Source organism: Falco cherrug, chromosome 7 (genome assembly GCF_023634085.1).
Source record: "Falco cherrug isolate bFalChe1 chromosome 7, bFalChe1.pri, whole genome shotgun sequence".
NCBI lineage: Eukaryota > Metazoa > Chordata > Aves > Falconiformes > Falconidae > Falco > Falco cherrug.
In genome coordinates, this window is record NC_073703.1 from 51,981,057 (window position 1) to 51,993,199 (window position 12,143).

Consider the following 12,143-nt stretch of genomic DNA (forward strand, 5'->3'; position numbering starts at 1 on the left):
TAATTCTGTGATGGCTGAAACCAGTCTTTACAGACTTATAGGAAGAAGCTTGCTAAAAGAGGCTTGAGAGTGCCTTAGACAAGCACTAGGCCAAGCACAGGAACATTAAACACTCAGACCAGCCTTTCACTACTGTCCAGATCAAGAGGTTGGTAACCAATTTCTATCCCATCGCAGATCAGACAAACATTTCTTGGCTCCTTCCATAATGCAGGGCAGAGAGAAGAATAGAAGAAAAACATTCCTTCTGCATTCAAAGCAATACTTCTAGGGAAGAAGAAAAAAGACATCCAGTTTTTGAATAGCACTGCTGAGGGCGGGGGCAGACAGCAGAGTTACTACTGCCCACACAGCACAAGGCAAGGCTCCGAACTCTGTTTGCACCCAGGTGCTCCTTTGCTCTAAAAACAGCTAAATTGTTCCAAGCCAGTAGGTCATCTGGTATGACCCACGGAGCAGAAGCCACAGTGTCACACATCAATTTTCAATCAAGCCTTTCCTTTGTTCAAGCCATTGAGACTCATCTAGAAAGTTCTCTGAACCCAAGTTGGTGGTACACAATTGGCACACTGGCCTGATGGCTGTTTATCTTAAGTGATGCCTCTGTTCTGGTTTAAATGTCTTCTATTGCTTAGACCCTGGATCTTGCCATACTTTCTGCCAGATTAAGAGTCAGCAGACTATAGTCAGAAGGCTGCCTTGCCTTTACAGACAATTTTAGGAAGCTATGAATCAGTCTGCATCTTAACTTTGAGCTTCTTTGAGTCTACAAACCCTTAAATCATTTTTGTCACTTTTTCTGCTCCCTGCTCACATTTAATTCTTCCCAAATGATGTTGTGTAGACAAATATTCCCACCAGGGCTTTATGCAGCAACCACCCCCCTTGAGTCTATGCACCGTTCAAGAAATGCTTGCTCCACAGGAATTTCACTATTCATATAACCAGGGAAAGAAATAATTTCTGGCAGGAAAAAAAAAATCTTAGCCACCATCAAGGGCATTGCTAACACTCTGCCAGAGATACCACTTTTAGCTCAGGAGAGGGATCCTCAAGAGAGGCTCACTGCTTCTGACACAGAACATGATCCTTTAAAGTTAAAAGTGACCTTACATTGCTGCTTTCCTTAAGGACATCCACTCTTGCTTTAAGAACTTGCTCCTTTGCTCTCTTGACTGGTGGTTCTTTGAAGAAGTGCCATATATAACCAAAGTTGCTACCTCCTTACCCATCCATGGGTATCTTCAGCTCAATATACAAATGAGAAACACAGTAAGAGTTGCAGGAAGTAAAGAAGCACATAAGTAGCAGACTAATCTGCAGAGCAATAGTCACAGAGAGCTCCAGCTACAGTCTTTTATAGAAGGAATGTCTTTTACCAGAAAAAGCTAGAACCATCTACTAATTAAAGCCCAGATTCTTTATTAAGAAAGAGTTCCTTTAATCTAGCAAGACAGACTGTGTTCTTTTCTTCTGAAAGGAGAAGTTAAATCCTTGAGAGCTTAGTATTGCTACAGCATAAACACTGAATAATGGAATAATAGACAGCATCCAGGGAATGCGGGATATGTCTACACAGTGCCCCAAACACCATGCTGCATTAAGAAATGAGTTTGTAATTCTGCTCAGCATCACGCTACACTAGTCAACACAGAGGAACAGACTTGGATCACAAAGTCACACTGAATGCTGAGAGGGTTCTCGACATCTTTAGAAAGGGGTCTGTTTGTAGGACTTAGGAGAATGCAGTACTTTGTACACGCATTAGCATAGCACAGAACAAAACTATTGCTACGGACTGTAATACAGATTGCTTTTTCTAAACAGACTTGTATTACCAGATGTAGGAGTGCTCTGGAAGCTATCTGATAATGGCAAACTGCTCTGACAGTCAGCCCACTCACTGATCCCGTCATAAGACAACAGGTTTCACTGATGCACTTGCTCTAAGAGAAATCTCAGCACTGCATCGTAACTGCACCAACAGCTGCAGTTGTGAGAGCCCTAAACTCAAAAGAAACTCTCCAAGGAGACTTGCTCTTAGCCACTTGTATGCAGACTTACAAGGAAAAGAAACCACAGCTAGACAGTGGAAGGTGGCAGCAAACAGCAAGACACACCACAAAAAGCCCCGCAAGACTATACCCCCAAAGCAGGGTTAGCATTATTCATGTTCATATTAATCTGTCTGAAGCAGATCCCATTTAAAACCTCAGCAACCTTTTCTAAAAAGCTACTTGGGGGGAAAACTATGAAGAATGCAAGTCTCTCAGCCCATGGCAACAAGCCCAATGGCACTAGGCAGCAAAAGAAAGTGCACAGATTACCCAATAGAGCCTGTTGTTTATGAAGAACAGATCACAGCAGGTTAAGTGCAGCATGGAAAGGGAATGGCATTTATGCAAAATACAGCATAACAGAAAAAAGGAGAGCACAAATCTTGGGAACAGAAACTGGTTTTAGTCATGTTTAATTTTGCACAACAGTACATGACCTCAGATTTATACAATTAATCAAATTACTCATACCAAACACATATTCTTATGTTGTGAATAACTCAAATTTTATCTGCATGTTTACATTACTGTGGGCTAAGTGCAGAGAGCTTTTGTTATAGGAAGTAATATTCCACACAAACTGAAATATAAAGAAATAACAATTCCAGAGTAATTCATCAGGTCCTTCCCCATTTACAGTCATCCCATCATGCCTGCAGCACCACCACCTCCTCCATGCTGCAAGTCCATACCACATTTTTAGATGTGTAAGCAGTGCTTAAAAGGGATTTGATAAGATCTTTGCTATACACAAACTCCCAGACTACGGGAAGCAGCACTCACAGTGCATAGAAACAGTTATGAAAACCAGTGAATTGACAGGTGCCTGCTCCTCTTCATGCAGTACTCAAAACCCGTTATAACTAGTCATGCCTAGGAAAACTGGCCATCCAGACAACAGAATTGGTAGTCACACTTCTTTTTGGTCTGTATTTTACAGACAATGAAAAAACAGGCATATTATACAAGTGCTTAAGACACACAGGATGTCTCTCTAATGTGGAGTTTAAATGCAAGCCAAATCAAGGTCTTTGCCTTCAGGCCCTCCTCCCTTTCACCCTTGTTACCACATCTAACATTCTGATCTCAGAGCCAGCAGCCCTGCAGGGAAGCAGGAGGAGATAAGGCAAGCATGGTCTCCCCTCTGCAGCCACTGTCCCATGCAGCACATACTGCCAGTCACAAAACAGCAGAGTAGCTATGTTCTTTTTACCACCCTACAGGCCCACCCAATTTGCAGTGGATCCAGCCCCAAATCTACACAGTTTCATACTGAATGTAATTCCAGGAGCTGGAAAGGGCAGACTTGGGTGGCTTTCAGAGGAACAACTTCAGTTAGTGCTACTGTTAGTGTTTACCCATAGTGATTGCAATTTAGTTTCTAATCAAGAGGATGATGATAAACCACAAAAGCAACAGTTCAATCCGGTTAAGACTAAACAGGTTTTGTGAACATAAAGTTACTACCACCAAATGCAGCTCCCAAACCTGCGCTGTTTGTTTTTCACTCCTGCAAAACTTTCAAGTATTTCCAACAATTAATTAGACAAAAACCTAGATCTTCTGAAGTTTGATGGCAAGGATGATGTGGGCCTGAACACCTACTGTGTACACATCTACAAAAAAGAGGCTCGGCTCAAGACCTGAAAGCAAGTCATCCACATCTTCAGTGAGTACTGTAACAATTAAGACATTTGACATTCTAAATATATGCATGCATCTTCGTTTCCCCTCTGATCAGAATTTTTCTTCTACTCAAAATATTCCTCCAATAACAGTTGCACAGAAGGCAGAAAGTTGTTGAAAAACATTCCCCTAGCCAACTCTACATACAGGGTATACCCTGAAGCATGTGCATCTTGTTGGGACGGGGCTTCAAGGCTGAAGAGCATGGCGGGTATTTCTCCTAGAAACTTAAATTGAGAGATGCTGCTCTGTTCTGGACTCCTCAACTGAGATTTTGGAGGTTCGATGGAGCAACAGTCTGGGCACTGAACCGGAAAAAACTAACAACAGTTCAGAGCTGACTTCATCAAGGCCTCAGGGACTTCAAGAACTGGTCTACACAGCTTCCACACAGAGTAGGACCTAGGGGTGCCAATTCTCTGCACAAGAGATGCAGTATCCAAACCATCTCCACCAGATGAGATCTATTCATAAGTTGCTGGAAGCAAAACCTATTTAGACTGTTCACCAAAATTCTAATTTTTATGCATCCTTCTAAAACCAAAGTTTAACTGATTTGAGCCAGAAGCTAAGGAAATATTTGTCTCAAATGCAGGCTGAAACCAGTTAGCTTCCTCTGACATTGTTTTTCATTCACATCTTATGCAGGGACAATGACCTTAGATGCTGCAGTATAAATGATGAAGCTGGTTCCTGAGGTATGTGGAACGTGGGATACTGTTACGATCCAAGGAATGATACGAATTTCATTTAATTCCAGCTACAAAGGGATCAGAAGCTTCCTTCATCATGCCAGGTAAAACAAAAGCATTTTAGTGTTCACAGATAGGACTGAACAGAGGAAGAATGTGAAATACCACTTGGCTGCCAGCTGAAAACACACAATTTTTGTAAGCAGTTTCATGTTGCCCCTCCACTGGCAACCCACAGTGGCCAGGGTTCCAGGACAGGAAAGGAACAGACCTTCCAAATAAACCTGTCTGAAACAAAGCTTTGTCAACTGCACTCAGTCCAGCTTATTAGGATGAAAATTTTGCCTGCACCTCCTACTTCACTCTCCAAGAGGCTGATGGACAGATGACAGAGACATTGGAAAGTCAGCTTTCCTTCCCCTTTTTTTCTTGAACTATAAAGGTTTAACATGGAGCACTTAGTTGGCCCACTGTGCTAGATTTTGTAATTATTTCCCTCTACTGCCAACATAACCTAAGCAGCTCTACACAGAATCAAATTTCAACAATTCAGAGTGTAGTCTGACTCCAAGAAACTGCAGCCATTCTCTTACCCCCACCATCTTCCCAAGATGGTCCACACTGTACACAAATATGATGATGCCTGCTCCAAATAAGTATGCAAAGTTGGCAGGATGGATAAACTTTTCCCACTTCACCACTAAAAAACAAAAACAAAATAAAAACACTCCCACACACCAGATAATGGGAGGGTAAGGTTGAGGGGCGGGGAATAAAAATTTTTGGTGGGTTATCACAAAAAAAAAATCTTTCCTCTCCTCTTCCCCCAGGCATCACGAAGTGTTTGAACCAACCCCAAGGCTTTTTTGTCTTTCTCATCTTTTTGAACCCAATATTGATTGTATTTTGGAAAATATTACCTTCAAAAGACTTTGCAAACAACTAATGAATCCTAAAATTTCTCTGAGGCACAAGATCTCTAGAGCAGTGCTAGACATAGGGAAGCTAAGGCAAAAAGAGTTGTGTGATCTACCTAAATTCACAAAGTAGATGTCATCAGGGCTGCAGGATTTTAGCTTTTGAGATGCAAGCCAAACTAAGCAGACAGCATACTCCTCCTACCTGTTAGGGAACCGCACATGAGCCATTTTTAACACCCAGTTCAGTTAGCACTGGAACACTACTCAATATACTAGTGGTAAAAGAACCAAGTATCACTCTTCATTTCTAACCTGCCTCTGCAAAGTACTCTTCCTCTCAAAATCTCCTTCATGAGGGCTTTGTTTTTGCCATAACTACTTCAACTTCTCTGGAATTCTCTTGGACCTCTCCTAGTCCAACTATTTCTGAAGGATGCTCAGGGACCAGGCCTGACTATTCATTTTTCACAGATACTAAAGGCCAACACAACCATAAGCCTCCTCCGCTACCCTGCCTGAGAACTGCTTCTCAAAAGAAACAGCATTATGAAACCAGCACAAGCACGCATTTAGTTCCAGCAAGGGAACAGTGAAGAATCAAAACCTCAAGGAAAACACTTTCACCACCTCTCTGCCAGACCCCCCAAACCACAACAGGGCATAGAACAGAAAAGAGAAGCCTGTCACTAACAAGTACCCTACAGAGGAAAACGGCTCAACAAACCACTTTTTTTGCTAGGATAGATGAAGCACAGGTAACAGCTGAAGAAGCTTAGACCACCCTGTTCTGTCTGAGCCACAGCTATCTTTGCAGGTCACCTTCAGGGAAAAACTGACCTCCCCTGAAACTTGTTTTTGTTTCTGTGCTGTGCTAGAGGTTGATGCCATTTGTTTCTGTGCTGCACTGGAGGTGGATGTCATTACATGTGTATTTGTTTTTTAAGGTATGGTGATCAAATCAGAGCTTCCAGTTGGTTAAAACAAGTCCCCAGCTTTCAAGACCTTCACCTGAGTAGCTGAGACTGCACCCATCCTGCTATCATCATTTGGTTCACGCCATAACAGTGAATCTCCCACAGCCACTGGCAGCCTGGCTGAAGGAAGACAACAGAAGTTTTACCTGTGTGAATGATCCATCCTCATTGCATTCTGGGATGAAGACTGCTTCCTGGGGCTTCTTTGCCTGTTCCAGTGCTTGAGTTCTCTCTAATCGACACTTACTTTGGCCAGCATCTATAAGGAGAAAAGCAAAACCTACTTAGATTGCAAACACCATTTGGCCTCTTCACAAGCTGTCAGATGCACCACACTGCTGCAGCAGGAAAAAAACCCCAAACAACATTAACATTAGCTATGGAGTTAGCACTCATGATCCCAAAGTCAAAAATGCACCTAGACAATCAAACTATGAGCCAGTTAATGAAGAGCTGCCTCATTTCCCAGGCGATATTTTTTATGGTCATCCATGGGCGCTGGAAGCTTCTTCTAACAAATGCTGGAGCATAATGCCCATGCAGTGAAAGGCCTTTCTAGAGGGAGTTGTGTCTGTGTTAATATTAACAGCCTGAAACTGGATGGCTGAGCATAACCCAAGTAATTCAGGCCTAGAAGTAAGCAGTGTGGAAGAAGTGATGGCCCTAGCAAAGCTTCTTCTCTAAGCAACTCTCCCAATAAGGTGCTAAAATAACCAGTGACCCATCTGAACTTCCACCTTTGTGTGGTTCAGATAAGGTAGATATGCCTGTGTGTTCCTGAAACCCAGCGTACTGGCTCTGGCTGAGCCCCACAGCAGCCCTCCCAGTGCTGTGCTTGTACTGGTAGCCAGAAGGGTGCTGCTAACACACCAGCGTTTGGCTGCTGCTGAGCAGCGCTCGCACAGCACCAAGGCTGGCTCTCCAACATCCCCCCATCACCAGCAGGCTGGGGGTGGGCAGGGTCTTGGGAGGGGACAGAGCCAGGACAGCTGACCCAAACAGACCAACAGGTCATATAAACATATGACACCTGCTCAGATATAAAAGCTAAGAGAAAGGAGCAAGAAGGGGGCGGCACTCGTTATTTACAACATTTGTCTTCCAGAGCAACTGCTACACGTACTGAAGCCCTGCTTCCCAGGAAGCGGTCCGAACATCGCCTGCTGATGGGAAGTAGAGAATAACATCTTTTGTTTCCCCTTCGCTTCTGTGCAAATGACTTTTGCTACTGCTTCATTAAACTGCCTTTACTTTGACCCACAAGTGGGTTTTTTTTCATCTTTATTTTTCTCAAACCACCCCCTCCCCACACCACCCCCCACCTTCTGCTAAGGGGAATAATAGAGCGGCTTGGTGGGCACGCAGCATCCAGGCAAGGTCAACCCACCACACCCCACACCCACCAGCTTCTAACTCTAGTCCCAGCGCTCACAGCCACGTGTGCATTATACTTTCTCATATCAGTAACTAACTTTGCTGCCAAGAAAAAACACTGCTCTGCAAGCAGAGCAGAGTTTGAAGGGGTTAAGATCTCATGACTAACTCTTTCCAGGTCCAGCTCACTATTATAGAGTGTAGACCCAGATAAACCCATCAGTCATCAGTGTTGGGCTTAAGAGGAGAGTTCTGCCCTGCAGAGATACAAGTTGACTCAGTGCTTACATTTAAAAACATGATGTCTAACAGTACTTCTGTTCAGCCTAGAAGAAAAAAGGCAAATATCTGTTTCTATGGGACTCTGACACAGGAACTAGCACCTTCTTCCTTTCCTCATGAATCCACTGATGGAAAGATTTTCAGTGCAGAAACTGCAAAACCTGGTCATCAGAATCTTTCAGCAGCACTGTAGAGAGTGATCAAGGTTGAATCCACATTATATCAGGCACAAAAATAACACTGGGTAACAAAAAAATTCCACTAAAGATCCCATATCTGCTTCACAGGTCACATGAACTTCAACAACAGAATCACTAATACCAGCACTGAATTAGAAAGCCAGTCTGGGTTCTCAGGTCAACTGACTTCACATTGCACAGTGACAGAAGCCATTTTCATCTAAGCATATATAGATGCAGAAGTCAATGACAACGCTGTGAATAGTTATGATAAAAAGGCACAGACCAAAGCTTTCAAGCAGAGTATTTACACAACTGATGACTCAAGATAGCAAGTTGCCAGCTTGCCAACACATTTTAAACATACCACATTACTCCCCAAGAAGGATTCCACAAGTCTTCTGAAATTATGGAAATCTTTGGAAAAAGTCATTATTCATAGCAATAGTATTCAGCACAGGTGCCTCTAAGCTTAGGCATGGGGTTACAAAGCAAGAGTGCCTACATCAGCTCTGCCACTGACCCACTGAGTGACTACAGGTTGGTCACCTCACCTCCCTGTGACCTGGTGTCCCTTCTGATCCTATGGCACTCATCTTCACACTTTCATTTGTTTGTGGGTTGCTTGCACCACACCTTTAGCACATGGAGCTTTGACCTCAGGTAGACCTGTTATAAGCTTGTATAAAGAACAAGACTGTTACAGAATGAAAAGACTTGAATAAAATTTATACTGAATTTTGAGAAGCAGTATTTGTTTTTCTAATTAGCCATGATATAACCTCTAAGCTGGAATTTCCTCTTTTCCTTCTGCTTGCCACAGTGACCAGATGATTAGACTTTGTTGGCACACCTCCCCACAGAGGAAGATCCTGCCAGCAGTACTAACCCTTCCAACACATGCTTGTTCTTTCAGCTGAAAAGGAAGCACTGGCAATGTTGTTAACTGGAACATCTATCACCTGCAGATCTCCTGTTCAAACTTGAGTCTAATCTTGCTTGCCATGACAAAGGACATTTCAAAACCAGATGGCGTGGCTGCACCTTTTATAGCTAGCTGTTTGACTAAAAACACCTTCAAGTTCAGCTTCACAGGGGGCAACTAAGTAGGAAAAAAAATCAGCAGATTATGCAGATCTGCATGTATAAGGAACATAAAAAACAGGAGCGCTATGAATTTCTCACATATCAATCAAAGCACAGATTCACAAATGAAAGTGTGTTTTCTAGTCTCTCCACCTGAGGATACAGGACTGCAGGCAGGCATATCTGGTTCCTCTCCTGAGCATAAAACAGACATGTAAAGCATTTTCACGTATCACCTACTTTGGTGCTGGCACACATACATGACTGAAAACTAGATGCTTCACTACAGAGCCAGTAGGAACAAACATTTTGTGTTATCTCCTGTAGTACAAATACACTAGGAGCCCAGGCAGCAGGGAAACTAACTCTGATCTTTGTCCAATTTGTCTAATAAGCAACCAAACACATACACAATCAAGCCCTTACTATAAGGGGAAGACAATGTAAACATGTTACTCTTAAGGTGACTGTCCCTGACAATTTTAACTGGCCTTTAGAGACTGAACTCTCTACTACCACCCAGTAGACTACACTGATGCACCGCAGCATTTAAGAGCTCATCGCTGTTGCAGCACCCTCTTTTGCAATTCAACTCTTGGCTCAAGTGGTGTGTCTTCACAAATTGCTGCTGAAGTGCAGAGAAGACAGACAATTTTTCCTCCTGTTCATGAACACTTAGCCCTGATCATTTCTCCCATCTTCCCTCATTGATTTCCAAAGGTCATGCCAGTCCTTTTACAGCCTTGACTTGGAACAGCCATCTATATACCACACTGGCTGGAGAGATATGTGTATACCACTATCTTTTTTGTCTGTCATTTCACCGTTCAGTTCCAGTAAAAACAGTGCCTTTAATATCAACATTTATCAGTCTATTTTTAAAAGGACCGTCAATCCTTCTCTTCCTCACTCCACAGGCTGGTATTTTTTTAACGTTTGCATCAACATGTCATTTCAGTGGAATGACTTCACCTTGCTATTTTTGCTTTCTTAATTAGAAAATGTAAAACATTAAGTGCCAAGTGTTAAAAAGTAGCTGCCAAATAGCTCACCCCAAATAAGATGCATTACGAATTTTACTAAAGCCTGATGCTTTGATGCAGATTCATATATCCTATTCTGCATTTTGATTGCTTACCTGAGTACTTCAGCATTTTTCTTTCCCTCTTAAAAATGTTCACTGGAGTATCAAGCACCAAGCTTATAAAACAGAATGGCATTAATGCATTCCAGTTTCATGGTCCAGACAGACTAAACAGGACTTTCTCCCCTCCCTTACATAAGGTGAAAAACCAGAACAGAATGAGTTTTTTAAAAGCAGAAGTATTTAAAGCCAAATTATTAAACATCTTCAAACTTAGCACAGATTTACTGCAGCTTAAAAAGCTGCCTTTTAAAGAAAATTTGTTCTCAGGCTGGTAGCTGGCATTTAGGAGATTGTGAACTACAAATGATGTTTTTGACATCTGTGGCCTAATCTGCAGAATGTATTGCACATAATTTCAGATTTTGCAATGAGGTTGGCTAAATATCACAGTTGATCTTATCCGTGAACAGCTTATTCAAATGAGACCACTATGTCCTTCATAATATACACAATCCACTCCTGAATAGGCCCCAAGAATTCCAGCATCCTCTCTTCAATAGGCAGAGGCAGTTTTGATGGCACACAACATCAGGGTATAAAGACCTAAGGCATCCATATTACACTAGCAGCAAATCTTTACGATGCAACCACAAAAATCTAGCTATTTAATTTTAATTCTACTTTGTTTTTACCAAAAGCTAAAAGGACAAAAATTGATCCAAGCAGCTTTTGAGCTATTTCTAGTTTCATTAGGTAACTGTCTCACACACAGGCCAGGTCCCCTCCAGGCACAAAGCAGTCCAGCTACAGAGAAGTCAGCAGATCCATACACATTTACTCCAGCTGATGATCTGTGTCTTCGCATAAAACAGGCAAAAATGGAACCTGAGCAAACTACAAAAACATACCCATCTCTCCCACAGGGTGTCAATCATCCTTCACTTTCCCCACTGTTTTCCGCTTCATTTTTGACAAGTCCTACACATGGACCCTCCAGCTTCTTCTCTTTCATGCTGACGTGCTTTGCTCCTTCTGATACCCATGTACCATTTCTACTCCAGAGTTCCCCAACTTATTTGGAGCATACCTAAAAACATGCTTAAATTTTCTAAGTGAATGAAAATGTCATTTCAGATTTTACTGACTAATTGATGCCAAGGAGGGACCCATTTTATTCTCACTTGACTAGGAACGTGAAAGTTAAGACAAAACTGATCTAGCAAGTGGACTAAAAAAAAGCCAAAAAGAATTATTTCAAAATATCATCCTCTGTTTTTAACCAGACAGTAGGTAGAGGAGAAATATTACCTTCAAACAACTTATTACTAGTCAGAAGGTGACCTTCCTTTCCTGCACATTAGCAAAAAGTTGGGTTCATCCAGGTGTCCCAGGAGATGAGCTGAAGACTCCTGTTACAATTCCCACCAGTATCTTACAGATAGGTTTATTCTACATGGTGACTTGTGATCCAAGAACAAACTCTGTACCAGTAGATTTTCAAAGCCAACCATTATAAACCTAAAGGGAAGTTTGTAGAGCACTCCCATCCCCCCACTCTTTTTTTTTTTTAATTAAATAGGCCAAACAAGTTCCTAGAAACCAACCAATTAACACAGAACTTAAACAGGCTTTAAGCCACTGATATCCGATCCACCCTAACGGTCACTGCATAGTCTTGACAGCTTGCCAAGAGTCATTTAACAATTATTTGTCCTTCATCCCTGCAAAGTTTTGAGGCAGAACTCTTGTTGGACATCAGATCTTAAGATGCCTGCTGACAAAAGATCCAGGTAGGAGTGCTTAGCT

The 12,143-nt window shown here is 42.3% G+C and overlaps 1 protein-coding gene across 5 annotated transcripts in view; it reads right to left on the reverse strand.

Annotated features, from left to right (window-relative positions):
• SMOC1 (SPARC related modular calcium binding 1) overlaps positions 1-12,143 on the reverse strand; it is a 134,459-nt gene that overhangs the window by 76,089 nt on the left and 46,227 nt on the right. For all 5 annotated transcript variants that reach the window (XM_055716778.1, XM_055716780.1, XM_055716779.1 and 2 more), the window contains exon 3: positions 6,476-6,588. In XM_055716778.1, coding sequence (XP_055572753.1) covers positions 6,476-6,588 — 113 coding nt within the window. The remainder of the gene's footprint in view (positions 1-6,475; positions 6,589-12,143) is intronic.